Source organism: Podarcis vaucheri (genome assembly GCF_965113315.1).
Source record: "Podarcis vaucheri genome assembly, chromosome: 10".
NCBI lineage: Eukaryota > Metazoa > Chordata > Lepidosauria > Squamata > Lacertidae > Podarcis > Podarcis vaucheri.
Window position 1 is genome coordinate 19,841,473 of NC_138748.1, and position 19,675 is coordinate 19,861,147.

The 19,675-nt window shown below is 44.3% G+C and overlaps 1 protein-coding gene across 4 annotated transcripts in view; it reads right to left on the reverse strand.

The window, feature by feature from the left end:
- The window catches only part of ST7 (suppression of tumorigenicity 7), a 92,670-nt gene that overhangs the window by 12,973 nt on the left and 60,022 nt on the right, over window positions 1-19,675 (reverse strand). For all 4 annotated transcript variants that reach the window (XM_082239729.1, XM_082239728.1, XM_082239731.1 and 1 more), the window contains exons 5-9: window positions 18,398-18,513; window positions 17,168-17,243; window positions 14,371-14,525; window positions 8,481-8,578; window positions 2,305-2,419 (exon numbers count right to left, since the gene is read on the reverse strand). In XM_082239729.1, coding sequence (XP_082095855.1) covers window positions 2,305-2,419; window positions 8,481-8,578; window positions 14,371-14,525; window positions 17,168-17,243; window positions 18,398-18,513 — 560 coding nt within the window. The remainder of the gene's footprint in view (window positions 1-2,304; window positions 2,420-8,480; window positions 8,579-14,370; window positions 14,526-17,167; window positions 17,244-18,397; window positions 18,514-19,675) is intronic.

Consider the following 19,675-nt stretch of genomic DNA (forward strand, 5'->3'; position numbering starts at 1 on the left):
GCTTTAAAAGGTAAAGGTAAAAGGACCCCTGACCATTAGGTCCAGTCGTGGCTGACTCTGGGGTTGCAGCGCTCATCTCGCTTTATTGGCCGAGGGAGCCGACGTACAGCTTCTGGGTCATGTGGCCAGCATGACTAAGCCGCTTCTGGCGAACCAGAGCAGCACACGGAAACGCCGTTTACCTTCCTGCCAGAGTGGTACCTATTTATCTACTTGCACTTTGATGTGCTTTCAAACTGCTAGGTTGGCACGAGCTGGGACCGAACAAGGGGAGCTCACCCCGTTGTGGGGATTTGAACCGCCAACTTTCTGATCAGCAAGCCCTAGGCTCTGTGGTTAAGATCACAGCGCCACCCGCGTCCCTTGCTCAGCTTTACTGTACTATAAAAGCAAGAGGTGAAATCTTGTACTGTGATCAAAAGGACAAATAGATGCCTCCAAAAGTGGAAGAAAAGCAATCTCCACCATATCCCCCCAAGACTGTTTGGAAGATAGCAATATTCATGCTGTTTTGGAGGCTTCCGCTATGAGAGGCTGCACAGCGAATTAGCAAAAATCACCTCTCCCTCTCTGCCAAAAGAAGAAGAAAATCCATTAGAAGAAGCATCAACCATATCAAAGACTTCAAATAGAGGCACAACTGCATATGACCCAAAATGTTTAATCAACAGTTCCCTAGGAAACTGCTACACACACCCTCTATTTTTTTTTGAATAAAAAAGGAATCATTTGAAAGCCGAAAATCCTCCCTAATATTTCAATTTTCTCTGTGCTATTAAGGTCAGAAGTCAATTAATGGCACTCACTGTCAGAACACGCTCCCCCTTTGAGGTTAATGAATAACTTGCTCTCAATGCCATTAAAAATAGCTGCTTTAATGGCAAACCATCCAGTATTTTGCAGTATGGCCTGAGGGTCAGGGAGGTTTTCATTTGCCATGAATCCTGCAAATAGCTTATTTCTTCTGAGCAAAGCCATTCAGCAGCAACAACAGATGCATATTTAACCCAAATTCTGCAGCAGTTAAGCCATCAACCCTAACCCCAAACCTCTTGCACATCTTTTTATTTAGCAAGCTTGCATACAGAATCCTCACAAAAACTGTGCCGGAGAGGAAGAATCTGTGGTTTAAGACATTAGAAGAGAATAATACTGGAGCATCTCTTAAAACAAGCAAAGAGGCAGAAGCAGAAGAAGCTTGAAACATTTTATGTTCTTTGCCTGCCTGCAGTTTCCATGGTGAGCAGTTTCCAGGGCTGCAAACACTATAACCCTCTACTAATGGGAAGGAAAGATCTTCCTCCGAAATTGCATGCCCCCTCTAGGTATGACCTCCCAGAGCATTTCTGCCGACAGCAAAAGAGAGGCAAAAAATGCACTTTGGGTAGGAACTCTAGATGTCTTAATTGTGCCAGAAGACAATATTTCTGAAAGGCCACAAGACACAGAGAAGTCGAGATGATTCATTGTCTGGGAATATTTTGCATCTCTGAGTTCACCCAAGAGTCAATCACACTGTTAAACAGCAAGAAAACGGGATAATGAGGGATAGGAGGCACTATGTATCACAGAAGGGACCTGAGGGTCATTTAGTCCAACATGCTGCAGGAATCCTGCCCACAGCTGTCCCTGGGTTAGACAAGCCCACACAGATGCTTAGAAAGTTGAGGTAGCTTTAATCTGTTTTAGTTTTTAACTTTTGTATGTCTTTAAGGAGGGTTGTAATTTTTTTTGGATTTTATTATTTTACCTTTTTGTAAATCATTTTGTTTGTTTGTTTGTTTTACAACCAAGCGATGTATAAATTTCATGAAATAAATGGTCCGAAACACATGGAATGATGGAGAAGCTTAAGAAAGTTTCACCTTATGTATTGCTCCGTGCTGCTCCAGAGAAGCGGACACGGAGCAATGGATCCAAACTACAAGAAAGAAGATTCCACCTAAACATTAGGAAGAACTTCCTGACAGTAAGAGCTGTTTGACAGTGGAATTTGCTGCCAAGGAGTGTGGTGGAGTCTCCTTCTTTGGAGGTCTTTAAGCAGAGGCTTGACAACCATATGTCAGGAGTGCTCTGATGGTGTTTCCTGCTTGGCAGGGGGTTGGACTCGATGGCCCTTGTGGTCTTTTCCAACTCTATGATTCTATGATTCTATGTAGAATTGTTTCAGAACTACAGAAGGCGGCATTTGAAAGAAGATGGGATTTTCGCACTTTAAAGTGATTCTGTCACTGGAAGCTGCTCTCTCTTCCTCTCAATTTACACACACACACACACACAATGTAAAGAGGTACTTTTGCTTACCATCATATTTTGCTAAAACTGCCTGAACATCTGCATATGCTTGTAACTCCAACAGAGCTTCCAGCAAATTTTCGTGGATGTTGAACATGCTGAGAAGAGGGAATTCCTTCATTAACTATAATAATAATAAAAAATAAAGAGAATAGGCTTAGATTTAGCATGGAATCCTGCAACACTGGTATGAAAGCAAGTGTAAACAACTGCTCTAAGGAAAACAAATTCAACAGTGCAATAATGATAAAAGTAAGTTAAAACTATAAAAACACTTAAAATGTCTACTGAAATAACAAAACAAATCTGCAGTAGGTGTCAAGACATCCACCAGGGTGGGGTCCCATCTGATTTCAACTGAGCCACCGTACTGAATGTACAGTTCCTGGTGGGTACGAGCAGTGAATCTGAGCCATGGAGGACCATGTTATCTCCTTGTGTTTAATTCTTGTGTATGATCATATTCTGTGAGAGGGAACCTCCCAAAATCCGGGGGGGGGGGCACACCAAACTACACCCCAACATCCTCAAAAAATAAATAAAAAGAAAAGAAATTGCTTTGTTCCAGATGCAGCAACTGTCAGGGAAAGGAAGAAAAATTTCTGCTTTCAGTTCAGGAGAGTCCATTCTCTCTCTCTCTCTAGCACTTCATTTTAAGGCAAAAACATGTAATCACTCAGTGTAGAAGCTGGAACAGGAAACATGCTTCATATACACTACCTTAATCATGGTCTAGTAATTATTTCCTCCAAATAACCAAGTTAGATGGTTATCAAAATTACACCGGTTTTATAAAATGATTTACACGCCCCCCCCCCAGAAAAATTAAAGGGTTAACTTTTGGTGCAAACACCTTTGATAACAAGCCAGCAGAACTTGGCTTGCAAATGCATACTTATTTTTCATTACACTTCACCTAGCAATCATTTTACATCTATTAATATAACATTGCACTATAAGGTGGTTCACTATTAGAACAGGAACTGAATCCAGAGCACATATACATAAAGTTGGAAATAAGTGTTCGCTCTAGCATCATGCAAATAAATAAAGGTAAAGGGACCCCTGACCATTGGGTCCAGTCGTGACCGACTCTGGGGTTGCGGCGCTCATCTTGCTTTATTGGCCGAGGAAGCTAGCGTACAGCTTCCGGGTCATGTGGCCAGCATGACTAAGCCGCTTCTGGAGAACCAGAGCAGTGCACGGAAACACCATTTACCTTCCCGCCAGAGCGGTACCTATTTATCTACTTGCACTTTGACGTGCTTTCAAACTGCTAGGTTGGCAGGAGCAGCGAACGAGCAATGGGAGCTCACCCCGTTGCAGGGATTCGAACCGCCAACCTTCTGATCGGCAAGTCCTAGGCTCTGTGGTTTAACCCACAGCACCACCCGCGTTATATAAAATAAATATTTGTGGGCTATTTGTTTCCGAGCCAACAAATAAAACAGAAGACTGACAACACATTAGAAACACATTACATGTTGACATTTATCTAGTTTGGGTTTGTTTGTTCTTTTGCTTTCGGACCAAATACGATTTCCACTCGCCCCTGTTACACAGTTTTGGGGTGATCGTCTCGGACATCAGACAACAGCAGAGAGACTGGACTGCGAGACAATGCAAATCAACAGGAGTCCCATCAGAAAAGTCTTACGACTAAATCATTTTGGGTTGTGACTGTGAAAGCGGCCATCACTTTACTCTCGGAATAAATGCAATCAGATGAAAGCAAGTGGGCAAACAAAACGTTAACTCTAATGCATTTTCTCTTCCAGAGTGGAATTCTCCTTCAAAATGTTTGCAATAAATTACAAAGAAACACGGTAGGCTAGCACAGGATGAAAGGTAATGCAACTCGAGCCCTTTTGTAAATTGACAAAATAATGAGTTGCTCACTATATTTCTGTCTTTAAAACGTAATGGAATATACATGTTACTGTGCCATTTACCTTGCCATTTATAGAAAGGTGAGGAATTACTTTGGGCTTTAGCATTGTAATCATTTTTCACCCATACGCTGGGCAAAATTAGGACTCCAGGTCTTGGGGATCTAGGTGTTCCACTGCCCCTGGTCTTGATATACAAATATTGATGGACCACAACACCTACCAATGGCCAGGCTGGCTGGGGATGCTGAGGATTGTAATTCAACAACATCTGAGGACCCTGGTTGGGGAACTTCACCCTGTTGCCAGGGTCTCTATGCTGCTGCCATTCGGAAACCCAGCCAGATGGGAGGGGCATAAATAATAAATTATTATTATAAAACTGTGGGTGCGGCAATTTGGGTACATAGCCATGAAAGGGGGGAGGTGTAACCGGTGCCCTGAGAAACTGATATCAGGGTTGCCAAGAGTGCAGAAGCTGCACACTAGCTTCTTTGCAATGTTCCCTGTTGAATGGGACTGGTGGCAGGCTTTGGGCTCTCAAATTCCAGGGGCAGCCTGTGCGGTGCTAAAATTTGAGGGGCCCCTTCCCACCTCTTGTGCTCCATTCTGCAACACTGTTGTGGCACCCCTTCCAATGTGGCTGCACCGGTCGCGCTACCTTACAACCGCCTCTGATGGGATCCATTAAGGTTAACAGGAGGCACCTAGTGATGGCAAGACGGTTATAACAGGACACATAATTCAGTCTCATTAAGGCCATTAGTAGCCCCAGGGTGCCTGGACTGGATCAATAGTTTTTACATCCCCTCTAGACACAATATAGGCAGAAAGGTAAGAGAATGAAAGTGCATTCATTAGGGTTGCCATACGTCCAGAATTTTCCGGACATGTCTTGGATTTTAATGGCGGAATCAGTGTCCGGGGTGGAATCAGTAAAATGTCCTGGTTTTTTGTCAAGAGAACAAGGAAGTGTGTGTTTGAGTATCACTCATTTCCCCAAAAAAGCTCAACAATTAAGTATGTTTCCAGGTTGATGAACAAAGCCTCAATGCTACGATTCCTAATGCTATTGTCTCCATTTTGTTGCTGCTTAGCTTAAAAATGCTGCCATACCTCCATTTTTCAGCACAGTACATCACATATTGTTAAGGAGTTGCCACATTGTGACAAAAGCAGTTTATTAAAATGGGGGAATCTCTGACAAGGAAGAGGTTGTTGCAGATTTGTATCACAAAAGTAATTAATTGTTGTTGTTGTTGTTGTTGTTGTTGTTGTTGATACCCCACCCATCTGGCTGGGTTTCCCCAGCCACTCTGGGCGGTTTCCAACAAAAGATTAAAAATACATTAAAACATCAGTCATTAAAAACTTCCCTAAACAGGGCTGCCTTCAGATGTCTTCTAAACGTCAGATAGTTTTCTTTGACATCTGGTGGGAAAGCGTTCCACTGGGTGGGCGCCACTACCGAGAAGGCCCTCTGCCTGGTTTCCTGTAGCTTTGCTTCTCGCAGTGAGGAAACTGTCAGAAGGCCCTCAGCGCTGGACCTCAGTGTCTGGACAGAATGATGGGGGTGGAAACACTCCTTCAGGTATACTGGGCCAAGGCCGTTTAGGGCTTTCAAGGTCAGCACCAACACTTTGAATTGTGCTCGGAAACATACTGGGAGCCAACGTAGGTCTTTCAAGACCAGTGTTATGTGGTCTTGGCGGCTGCTCCCAGTCACCAGTCTAGCATTCTGGATTAGTTGTAGTTTCAGGGGCCACCTTCAAAGGTAGCCCCACATAGAGCGTGTTGCAGTAGTCCGAGCGGGAGATAACTAGAGCATGCACCACTCTGGCGAGACAGTCAGTGGTTCTTAGCTCAGTCAGTAGAGCACAAGACTCTTAATCTCAGGGTTGTTCCTTAAGCCTGGAAATGAGACTAACCATTGAGATCTTAAGTGCACTGGAAGGCTGCTTGCTGAATCCCTATTTTGTTTCCCAGAACGTGTCAGCATTCACATGTTAGCACTTCTCCTGATATAGCTTTGGATTTGGAGGGGGTGCGTACACACCTTCCTCCAATCTTTCAAACGAACTCACAGCCCCTGCCCTTCCTCCCAATGTTGTGATGTGGAAGGAAGCTGCAAAAATGGTTATTCATTGAACTGTGGGGGAGAGGGGTCCATCTTCCCATCTATGCCTGGGATACAGAAATAGCAAGATAAAACTCATCTTTTTTTCAATAGTAGAAAAATCTTGACTTGGCTCCGTGGGAACAAACAGCTGAAGGAGTTAGAAGGCTCAAATGGCTGCCCCAAAATTCCTTTGTGTAGAAGGAGAAATCTTTTCTCAAGATGGAGAAATCATCCCCATTAACGGCCATCTGTCAAGTTTGTGGTCCTAAGAATGCGGCTACATTTAGCTAGAGCCCAAGAGCGGCAGAATGTCTGACAGCTTCACAATGATGGAACTGAAGCTGTCACATATGTTGGTAGTGAGCTAAATACGTGTAAAATCCAGGAAAATGGAATTAGACTGCAAAGAGGGGGTGCCCATTTCCTGATAAGGTCTGTCTGTTTCACTACTGGCGCATATTTCCCTTGGGGCTACTATGCATGCACTTACATGCTGTACTAAGTATTGGCAAATGAACTAGAGTGCTGACAGCAACTGAGATAAGTAGAAAATTATATCGCAGGAATGAGCTCAGGGAGGGAGGTCAAAGCATCAGCAATGTCATCAGCCTAATATAGCCTCTCTCTCCCCACCCCACCCCCCAATAGGGAACAATGCTTGTTTTAGGATTCCTAATTAAAAATCTCTCTTTCTATATATTATGATACCATTTTTGTTACATCCAGCACCGCACTTGCCTCTTTCCAAATCAAAGTAATTGCATCAGTTTCTGGTTTTGCCACATTTACTCTTGATAAGGGAATCATCCCATTACATGCTGATCCTTTTAAAATAAATAATAGCTTTTGTCCGGTGGTTATGCCTCCCTTCCTTGTATCGGTGAAATCTGGGAGTACGGGGCTTATGTACTTACTTCCCCATTGGCAATAAAAGGCAACATTCAAATCAGGAAACCCTGCACTTATTTGAAAGCAGGGTCTCCCTTACCCTGAGTGTAAGAGGACTGAAGTCCCAAAACCCTGGGAACCATCCCTTGTTGGTCTAGCAGGCGCCAAACGACCCAAACCTGCAAACCTGTTAGTACAGCAGCCTGCAAACCTGTTAGTACAGCAGCCATCGCTGCTGTAGTCCCACCAGTCTGGGCCAGGAGACTCCCAGAACCTTACCAGAGATTCACAGGAGCAAGAGCTGGAAACCAGACTCATGCCCACAAAAATTACTCAGTAGCAGTTTGGCCAAGAAACAGAACCCAGTACCAAGGACTTTCCCCAGAAACCACATGAAGATTGAAGAGGTAGATTTGTTCAACATAATTAAAAGAGAACTCATAGGCCACTGAAAAAATACAATTGGAGAATATTGCTAAGAGTGCAAGAGAACACAATTGCAAAACGAAAGAAAAATAGCAAAGCTCATTTAGCTGAGTTCTAATACATAGAAAAGGATCAATGGACCCCACAGATGTTGGAAAAAGTGTACGGCAGCAGACAAGGGAATAGGGTCATTCCATACAATACGGCCTAGCAGCTGAACCAAGTCTTCCTAGCCAATCAGAAGACTCCCAGGTTGTAAATTTCCAAAACTTAAGCGTGACCATGCCATCTCATAGCTGAGTCATCCCTTCCAATTGACAAGCCACTATTGTGGTCTTGAAGATGCAGCGCTGTCAAATGACATGGCATGAGATCATCTTCCAATTAGTGGGAAAGAACTAAAGGCCAACGTTTACCCAGAGGTCTTGAGAAAAGGAACCATCTTTGTGGGCAAGGCCCAAACTGAAAAACCAAGGTATCAAACTCGCTAGAAAACTTTCGCTATTAGGGTAAGGGAGTGGGGATCTCCCAGGTCAGACCCCTTACATGCAGTGAGGCAGTAGGAGAGGAGCAGAAAGTGGAAAGAGGGAATAAAAAGCAAGTCCAATAGAGGCATTGTTGGGATATTTTCTTAGGGGCCTTATGCATTTCACATGCGCTCAAGAAGGTCTTCCACTCTCATCATGCAGGGAACTATGAAGCTGGGGATAATGTCGGGAAGGATCCACACAAAGAATCAATGCTGGAATAGGTATTTTACTTGTCACGGTTATGCTCAAAGGGCAGGCATAATGAGCATCCTATCTATGCTTTTTGGACTGCGCATGGTAATAAGACAAATATGAACACAAATCCAAACTCACATCTCTCATCATTTTCACAGCTTCCCTGGTCCTCCCCAGCTTTCTTGTACACATTGCCAGCCTCCTCTTAATGTAGACTAATACATTAGTGTCCCGTCCTGGGGAGAGAGAGGGAGAGAGAAGGAGAGAGAGAGAGAGAGAGAGAGAGAGAGAGAAAGAAAGAAAGAAGGAGGGAGGGGGTTTAAGAGGATGAGTGTTTGCAGAAACAGACAGAACAAAGGTTCCATTTAACATCCTCAAAGTGTAAGGTATAACCTTTCCTTTGAATTCTTATTGCCGAATACCAAAGATATGTGGAAGGAAGCAATAAAAAGTACATAGACCAACAATCCTCACTGTTAAGTTACAAAGATCTAGAGCTGGAACCTGCCCGTCAATAATAGGATTAGTCAAGAAGTACACTTATAAAAAAATATGTGAGGGTTTTTCTTTAGCCTCAATTCTACAGCATACTGTTAACAATTCTAATCACTAATACAAGAAGAACTCACATGCATGCCAAAATTATGCAAACTTCTATACCTTGCCTCACTTAGGCAAGTGTTTATCGTCCTGACTCTCTAAAAAGGTTTCCATTTCTGATTAAGTTTAGCTACAAATGATTGCAGTGTGAATTGCTGTTGCAGTTGCAGGTTGCTTTCTGTACAGCTGAATCCAAATTTATTTATTTATTGAATTTGTTATGCTGCCCTTCCTCCCAAAGGAGTCCAGGGTTTTCAACATTATCATGCAATTTAAATGGTTCTGGTAGGAGGAGAGATGCTTTCAGCTACCAGTTTCAAGTCAGCCATCCCTCCAGGGCATTCTTTGTACACTGTAAACAGCTGACTGCCGCTCTTAAGAGTTCAGCCATACATAGCAGCACTGGAAAAGCCATTTGAATCTGAATTTGCCTTCTGTGCAATGGCGTTCTATGCATCACAAGCTGAGTCTGTTCAGTACCATGGAGAGAATCCTTTCTCTCTCTCTTTTTTGCACACTGTCAATAGCACACTTTCAGAAGCAGTAAGCATGTAAATACCGATTATGTGAGCACCAGTGCTTGCACACTACTAGCTTATTGCAAGACAGGGGTGCAATGATCACAACAGATGGCCTGCAGCCATGAAGCACCCTACCTCATGGCCATGAGAACAAGCCCCATTGAAGGATGAACCATGCAGTGAATGCCTAACTCGCATTCATAAAACCCTAATGTCTCTATGGGGCTGGCTTGTTGCACAAGACTGCAAGAAGGAGGAGGGCAAATGGGACATGAAAGTAGGATTGCTGCTGCTCAGGACCCAAAGTATTCCATTCCAGCCCCCTCCAGGTTTTCCCGTTGACCACCTCCCACCCCCAAAGTTGGTCAACATTCCATAGTCATAGTCATTTGGGGGGGGTTGGGGGGAGAGGGGGTCCCCAGTACAGTTTTTCTTGTAAAATCATAGCTTTGTTAGTATTATTATTATTTCTGCAAGCTTTAGGGTCCCTCCAACCCTGCCAATACCACACATGTGAATGGGTTTTGGCACTCACAGCTTAAGCATCAGCAATAGACATGATGTGAGGTCTTTTCTTGTGGGACTTAACGAAGAGACCCTTGTTATTCAACACTACACAGGGGGTACCAAGAAACTTATGGTCTTTCCCCATCCCAGCCATCCTCCTTCAGCCAGCCTAGAGGATGAAAAGGGGCAGGGGTGGAGAAACCATGAAAACTTTGGTGTATAGATTGGACTCTGTAGCCTTGGTAGACCAGGTGCAGCGTGCAGCATTCAGGTCTGCCTGCCTCCAAAGGGTGCCTCTGCAACTGAAAAGTCCTTTCCTTGCTTCAGGTCAAGGAAGTCAAATTCCTACACACACACACAAGCACACGATATATATATAGACCAAGCAGCAAGATTTTCTGCCTCTGGTAGAGTTGTGTGAATATAAACACGCTGAACTCTTCCTTCACACTGAATTTACACAGTTCTTTGTGATATCGTAGTTATCCACAAACATTAATAGAAATAAATTTCAGCATTGACCATTTAACAAAGAACAAATCAGGATTTTTTTCTCTTTTCAAAGACTTTTTTGAGAATGAGGCATCATACCCTTTCTTTAATTGTAATATGCCCCCTTTTAAGGAGCGAACAGAAAATGTTCATGTAGATAATGATCTACAGAGTCACAGTATTAAGACAACACACTTGTTGTGTTGCCATACATTGGCCTAATGTATCCTACTTGTCAACCAAGTATTTGCAGATTATGGTCCTCACGTTTTGAAGTCTCTTCTAATCACAACAAGATATAAGCCAAAAGCATTCAGAATACATACAAATTATCCCAAAGCCATGATTGTACTTTTCAGACAGATTAAGCAACAGGTCTGACTTTCAAAGAGAAAATAAATAAGGCAGGAGAGGGAATTCCTTCAGCTGTAGTTCATATTAAGTAACCACTTATCTCTAGGATGGTTTCCCAGTATTTAATAAAGGGCTCATTAGCCACATCTGTTTTTAACATGGTTATATATAACATAATTAGATTGGTTTGTCCTCCAAGCTGTCTTATAGTGACTCAAGGAATGGTCAACATAGAGTCAATAAAAGCGTCTATTCAAGACATTCTAAAATGGTCTTGGGCTGTAATCCTATCTACATTTACCTGAGAGTAGGTCCCACTGAATTCAATGGCACTTACGTCTGAGTAGACATGAATAGGATTACACTGTTATTTACAGAACCTGAGGCTTTTCAGCATTTTCTGGAATTCAAAATCATTTCCCTTGGTTGAATTGAAGAAAGCCAAGTTACAAACACTTTCACCCTGCCAGTCTCTGTGTTATCAGGAACAATTTGCATGGAATAGATAGAAACATGAGGTTGGGAGGTGTCAAAAGGATATTCTAAAACAAGATCCTCTGCAGGATCCATTTAATGGGCTGATAATCTAAGGAAGATCATCTAGTTTGTGGAATGCCTCAAAAGCAGGTAAGGAACAAATAGCAGTTCAAGAGTAATTTTACCAACATCTGGCTAGATTTGTCATGACAATCACTTCTGGGTTTTGCTGTGTTTAAAATGTCTATTGGGAAGAGATTTCTCTCTCTCTCTCTGCCTCACAGATGCCACATGCAAAGAGGCCCTCAGATGTCTCCTGGACTTTTTAATCCTAAAATCTTCCATGATAAGATCTTTTGTACCACCCAACATATCTGGAATTATCATGGGGTAAACTCGCCTGGCTGCCAGGCCCATTGTAGAAGTTCTCTCCCTCTCCAACTCCTAAGCTTTTCATCTGCACTCAATACACACATTCCATTTCATTTTCTGCCTGAGATCACTGTGCCTGAAATGAGAAGCCATCCTTATCAGTGATCCCAATAAGGTCACCACCCACATTTTGAGCATTCTGAAATTTGAGCATTCTGTTTTATAGACATGCTGCTGATTGCTTGAATCAATCCTCTACACTGTTATTTCCATGTGGCCCAATGGGAGGCTCCTCATTCTAAAAACACATTTCATTTTGGGGAATATGTCGTGAATAAACATTTCCTGGAACACGCTAGCTAGGTAAACAGCTTATGGAAATGCAGAAACGTCAAATCGTATTGGGGAGGGGGCAACTTTCCCACTTCTTTCCCACACTAAGTGGAAAAGTGACCTTCGAAATTGTTGCCATGTTTCAGGCTCCTGTTTCCTTAAGTTCAGCAAGTTAAAATAAGCTGATCTCTTGCAGCTTCTTTCCAAATTTGGCAATGATTATTCCAGGCAACTTGTTGCACTCAAGTATCCTTTTGAATACAAATGGCCACAACTGGACGGCGTATCTTTGTTCAGTGGTACTAATGCTTCCTGGTACTTCTTGGCCACCCCAAGATAAATTGCTTTGTACAGACCATAGATTTGATTTCCTCCAAAGAATCCTGAAAACTGCAGTTTACCCTTCACAGACCTACGGTTCCCATGATTCTATGGGGAAAGTCAGGTGAATCAAATGTATGGTTGTGTGCACAGTACTCCCAGTAACTGTTACGATATAGAAGCAATGCAGCCGCGAGCTGCTAGCTTGAAAACAACACATGATGGAATGTTAGCACTGTTCCGTGGGAAACAGAGGGACAGTCAATTCACAGTGCAGAGGGCACCGGAATTAGCTCAGAGTGTAATATGAGCTGTACAGGAAGTACAGGGGGAGTGTTTTTTTCTCTCTCGACTGCTGGAGTTTGAAGAGAGCAGTCATGTTTCTTGTAACGCTGCAAAGACAGAAATAAAGGCATGTAAATACGTTTCTGTCTATCTCTTTCCCCTGCCAGGGGGGGCAGGAAAGAGGGGGGGTGTTCTTCTCACGCTGAGAAGGATTGCCTATCGCGACCTTTCCCTGGATCTTGCCGGGAAAGCAGACAGGGAGGTCAACAGGAGACCAAGCCGGGTGCCTGGGAGAGTTGCCAGTTTCTCCTGATAAAGGCTTGATTTCCGACAGTAACTGCATTTCCATACACACACACACACACACACACACACACACACACCAAACATATTTTATTATACCATACATGTGACTTCCCTTCCTCCCCTCCCAAGGTTCATTTAAATTCCCCTATGTTCCTGCATATTTTGATATATCCATCTAATTCCATTTTCCTACCTTACATCACTTCAATATTTATTACACCGTTTAATTCCAATAACTGCATTTCCATCAATAGCAGATGCCTCACATTTATGGAGCGCAGCAGTAGGGAAATGTATCCCTAACTCCCTCACACCCTGCTGGCCAATTCTGAAAGCTGAGTGAGACCACACACCTGTCAATAACCTGACGTCACAATGACATCATCAGCTGACTGCTGCACCTTCAAAGGGCTTCGCTGCAACCTCTGATCAGCAGTTACAGGGAGCCCCCTTTTATGGAGGACAAGAAACAAACCTTTTCAATTATTTTTAATTAAAGCTAAAATTCTCAAGAATAGGTATACTGTGTTCAGTGCTGTTTCTGGGAAGAATCGTGGTATATAACACACAACCCTGTGAAAAAGTGCTATTAGCCTATAGTGGGGTAGCAGGGCTAAAAAATAAAAATGATTCATATCTGGCAACCAACGTGCCACTTGCAAATAAAGAAGATTTGGGACTGAAATACTGCTCAGTCATCGAACTCACTGAGAAACCTAACCCTAACATCACACGGTAAGAATGAGGATAGTCCTCTGACCCCACAGAACACTCAGAAATCACTGGAGGAGGAATGGTGTACAAACAGCATATAAATATTTTTTGAAATGCAAGTTTGAGAGGGGTAACTAGGTGTGTTAGTTAGGAAAGCTGAAAAAAATGCTGATATATTTCACATGTGGCAAACCAATACGATTCTTTGGTTTCAGATGGTGCACGGGTAGAGGAACCTAAAAAGCCAAGGGCACAAATTTCCACGGCCCTCTAGCGGCTATGGTGGCTCATTTACCTGAAGTAATGTATTTAGCATTCACTCTGAAAGTGTATACAGTGGAACCTTGGTTCTTGAACTTAATCCATTCCGGGGGTCCGTTTGACTCCCAAAACCATTGGAAAACCAAGACGCAGCTTCTGATTGGCTGCAGAAGCTTCCTGCACTCAAGCGGAAGCTGCACCAGACGTTTGGCTTCCGAAAAACGTTCGCAAACTGGAACACTTACTTCCGGGTTTGCGGCATCCGGGAGCTGATTTATTCGACAACTAAGCCGTTCGAGAACCAAGGTGCCACTGCACTCGATTCTGAGCAAACAGCCTCCTAGAATTGAGTACACACTTCCATAGGCAATGGTTGCCAGATGTGAAATATATCGGCGTTATTTTCAGTTCTCCTACCCCACTACTAGCAACTATTTGTTTCTTGAAAGGTCTTGGGATTTTTAGTCGAAGAGAGACTAGCTTACTGTGTTGAGCTTCGTACTGGGCACCATGATGCTGCAGCTGTTGGCTACGCCTGTAGCAGCCTTCGCCAGCCTTCAGAGCCTGCTTGAACAACTTCTCTGCTTCCACAATAGTTGTTGCTTCCTCTTCTGCCAACAGAATATAGGCAGTGGCACACCTGTCCGTGAAACAACAGAAACAATCATTAGTAAGACAAACTAGGAAAGGGAAAAGCATTTTCTAGGCTATATCCAATTAACATGTAGCTTTTGTCTGTCTTATTGCGATAGGAAGGTAAAGTGACCCCTGACCATCAGGTCCAGCAGCGGACAACTCCGGGGTTGCGGCGGTCTTCTCGCTTTACTGGCCAAGGGAGCTTCTGGGTCATGTGGCCAGCATGACTAAGCCGCTTCTGGCGAACCAGAGCAGAGCACAGAAACGCAGTTTACCTTCCCGCCAGAGTGGTACCTATTTATCTACTTGCACTCTGATGTGCTTTCAAAATGCTAGGTTGGCAGGAGCAGGGACCAAGCAAGGGGAGCTCACCCCGTCACGGGGATCTGAACTGCCGACCTTCTGATCGGCAAGCCCTAGGCTCTGTGGTTTAACCCACAGCGCCACCCGCGTCCCTATTTGTGATAGAAAACATGCGTGCAATTCCATGTGTTCATGGAGGCTCTCTGAAGCATCTGCTATGCTGCAGTCTATCAGTGCTACTCCATTCACTTCACTGGAGGAGAACAATTCTGCAAGGTATGTGTGAAGCCACCCAGCCACTTAAGCCAATGGCAGGAGCAGCAAGAGGCTGCAACCCAGACCTCTGCATAAACAAGCGACTCCTATTCCCATTAATGGAGACTGCAGCCTGAAAGTTTCATTTGAACTGGCCAGGACCTGGACCTATTGCTTCTTCGCCCATATAGAGATCTTACCACAAGTAGCTGTCTGAAATGCAGGTTCTATGTGACACAAGTAAGGGTGTGATCCATGCTATAATAATAATAAATACTAATTTTTTATTTATACCCCGCCCTTCCCGGTTCGGAAAACCGGGCTCAGGGCGGCTAACAACCAATTTAAAACACTTAATTGTAAAAGAAGCATAAAATACAGTATAAAAACATGAATAACAATAAAATTCAAAGTTCAGAAATCAATTTGGGGGAAATCCATCTAATAAGCATTAGATAGTCACCAGGGCTAGCTGGCTGAATTAGTCCTACTTGGGCCAGCAAGGAGGCCAGGGGAGAATTAGCTTTGGGGTCTCAGAGCGGGTAATCTTCATAAAAGGGGAGGGGGGGAGAGAAGGGAAATAAAAGATCAGGCTGAATTCAAATTAAAGGCCAGGCGGAATAGCTCTGTCTTACAGGTCTGGTGGAAGGAGGTTAAATCCTGAAGGGCCCTAGTCTCATGGGACAGAGCATTCCACCAGGTCGGAGCCATCACTGAGACGGCCCTGGCCCTGGTGGAGGATAGTCTGACTTCCTTAGGGCCTGGGACCTCTAAATTATGGTTGTTCATGGACCTTAAGGTCCTCTGCAGGGCATACCAGGAGAGGCGGTTCCGTAAATCCACACTATCAGCAGGCCAGAAATCCCAGGCATACAAAGCTGGGACTCAAGATATGGCACAGTCCAGCAAGCTGTGCAGCATTTGCAATAACTGTTGTGGCCAGTCAATTCCGCTGCAATAGGTCCCAGCCAAAAATAGTGCCTACCTGAAGCTCCATTCGTTCTGTGACTCAGCAAACCACTGTCACTCAGTAGAGAGAGGATGGTATGCAAAGCCCCAGTAAGGAGGCAAGGAGCCAATGTCCAGACACATAGGCATGCAAAGTTCTGCAAAGCAAAATTCTGTGCAGGGTTGTGTTCCAAATAAATAACTGGCAATACATCGCTGGATCAGAGTAGGCCACTATTTTTAACTTGAAACATTCGGAATGGAGCCCAGAAAATACAAAAACAATTGAATACATATTTTATTTTAAAGGAATAACAAAGTCCATGTATGAAATAAATTTGTTGTTGTTGTTTAGTCGTGTCCGACTCTTTGTGACCCCATGGACCAGAGCTCGCCAGGCACTCCTGTCTTCCACTGCCTCCCGCAGTTTGGTCAAACTCATGCTGGTAGCTTCAAAACACTGTCCAACCATCTCGTCCTCTTTCGTCCCCTTCTCCCAACATCAGGGTCCTTTCCAGGGAGTCTTCTCTAAATAGGCCTCAGTATTAACAGAATTTCTCCTGCTCTTATCTCTCTCTCCTAAAAACTACTTTGCCATGCAAGCACCAGCAGTTAGCACCAACAGATAAAAAAAGAAAAAAGAATTATAGGTCCTTTCCTATTGCCCACCGTTTGGAAATTTGGAGAACTACCTCACTTTGTACCTCACCCTCCCAAAGATAAGAAATTAGCATGAACAGTCTAGATCAGGGGTGGGGACAATCTTTTAATCTGAAGGCAGTGTTTCCTCATTAGGGAATCTTCCGGGGGCCACATGGAGGCTGAGGCCAGAGGCAAAAAGAGGGTGGCTTTCACTCTTTTTTTTTACAGTAGGCTGCATCGCAGCTACTCACAAAAGCCAGAGGTTGCTACACCATCCTCCATCCTTCTCAACAAACAAGAGGCAGTATCACAGTTCAATAAGACATTAAGGTACCCAAGGAGAGCGTGGAACAGGGCCATTGAAGTGCATGGCTGGGGAGAGTTCTGGGGGCCAAATAAGAGGCTTGGAGGGCCACATTTGGTCCCCAAGGCTGTAAGTTTCCCACCCCTGATCATGATCAAGCAAAACCATTTTCAAATGACTGTTGAGATACTTACTCATTTAGCTCTAAGGCTTCATGTGCTGCAGAAATTCTGGCCTGTGGATTTCTCTCCCTCCACGCTTTTTGCATTACTGTTGAGCAAAGTATTTAAAAATAAATAAAAATAGAGGAGGTGATTTGACAGGACGCAACTGTAGTCAAGCATTCCGTTGGGGCATTTTATCAGGCAAATGTCTCGATGCACCTTCTCTCCAAACCTCAGGTTTACTCTTTTAACGTGTCCAGAGGAAGAGGAAACTTACATCTGTGCAGTCAATGTTAGAGGAAACTACAGGAAAACGTGCCAAGAATGGTTTGCTCAGAAATCAACAATGGAAACCAGCTTTGGCAAGTGGGCAGGACAACCCATCTGTCAATCAAATCCCTTGCACAATGATTTGCCCTGTGCGCATCTCCTTTCCGCAGTGATTGGCTGTGTGGCTGAGCTCCCCCCACAGGGAGGAGCTCAGGTCGCACATCTGATCCAGCTACATCTCCACTTCCTGATGTCACACTGGACATATGGGGAAAGTGGGTGCGGTTTGGGCGAAATGGCCTTGCAGGCCAAATTGGGACCTGTGCTGGTCCAAATCTGACCTGCAGACCTCAAGCTCCCATCTCTTGTACTACAGCAGAATTTCCCAAACTTGCGTCTCCAGCTGTTTTTGGACTACAACTCCCATCACTCCCAGCTAGCAAGACCAGTGGTCGAGGATGATGGGAATTGCAGTCCAAAAACAGCTGGAGACCCAAGTTTGGGACACCCTGCGCTAGAGCAGCGTGAGAAGAAATCACCACACAAGAAGTGCTATCCTAAAAGGAAGATTTTTTGAGAAAGGGCAAGAATACCTACTAGTGGTACCTGCAACCAAGTGTTGCAGTGTGGAGGGCTTCAGCTTTTCCAGGCCATTCCCGCTCCCATTTGGTTTTCTGTTTCCTCCCTTAGTGTCAGCATTTCATGGTCACTGAACACGCCCAGATGTTATCAGGCTGTTTTCTGAGCTAACCCAAACCCTACTGATAGAGGGTGATACCATTTCAGCTAGATAAGCAGCAGCACTCACACTTCAAATCTGAAGTGCTGAGAACCGTAATTTAGACAAGCACTCCAAGCAAGCGGTTTAGACACAAGCAAAGACAACAGATTGGTGATCCGAGACACCTTGTCCCTATTTTCTTGGAAGTAACCTTTGCTATTCCCTCCAAGTCATACGTTTCCAAGCACACTTATTAGTAAACTCCTTACTGGCATCTGCAGGCCTTAAGTGGTCCGTATCGCAAGTGAAAAAGGTCTGATGATCTTGCGCCGAAAGATTCATATCGTAGTATGTCAGAGGTTCCCTTCCCGTCACCCAGGTATACCTGGAGAAAGTATAAAAGAGAGTACAAGAATAGCAGAAACCGCCATCGCAAATTCATCGGAAGATCTTCCCCATGGGCCATTCCAAATTCTGAGAAATCTTCTCATACCCTTTTCATCCTACTGGATATACCGAGCCCTCTTCATCCTACTGAAATGGGGGCCCATCAGACCTCTCCCTGAGCTTCTCACAGCCCTGCTCCCAAAGGATCTTTCTAGGCTGGAATTTGTCCTTAAACCACAGATATTGCCTCCAGCTTACCTGGATGGAGAATGTGTGTGTGTGTGTGTGTGTGTGTGTGAGAGAGAGAGAGAGAGAGAATGAATCTTTGCGTTTTCTTCTCGACAACCTTCAGGAGGAAGGGGTGCGTAGGACCAGAAGCAAAAGTGGGTGAATCAGTGAATATAAATCCAACCTTTGTACAGCAGGCTAGTTTCTACATACACTCACAGATCCCCTGTATATCCTCTATCCAGGCGAGTGAGAGTCATTGTCAGAATTCAAGGATGCAATCTAACCAGGAAAAAATACTCAAGGATTTAAGGCAATGCCCCCCCCCCCCGGGCACCCAGCTCAGAAGGTGGCTTCCTGCCTCCTTCCCAAAGGCATGAGGACTCTGACAAGGTCCACTTCCTTCCAAAGCCTAGTTTGTGCTTTCCCAGCTTCGGGAAGGAGGTGGGAGCCTGTCAGGACCCTCATATGCCTCCTTCACAAAGCCCAGCATCTCACTTAACTGGGTTTGGCAAGGACTTGACTGGGTGGCGTCAAATTTTGGCCTGGCACATCGCACCATTATTAGCAAGGTCTGCCCCTGATGTGTAGCAAGGTGGGCGAGGGGTGTGGCCTAGGAAAAGAGGGAGTGGCTATGGAGAGAGCTGGGGGGGGGGCACGATAAAGAGGTTTGGAGTGGTTGCACTTTGGACCCACTAGGCCCGTGGCTCTTCATCCTTGTCATTGGGGAAATGCAGCTTTCAGGCTAACAAAAAAAAAAAGGTTTCTAGCCCTGTACTAAGCCATGGTTTAGTGTTAAGTGTGAATGCATATAATAATAATAATAATAATAATAATAATAATAATAATAATTTATTATTTGTACCACGCCTATCTGTCTGGGTTTCCCCAGCCACTCTGGGTGGCTTCCAACAAGGATTAAAAATACAATA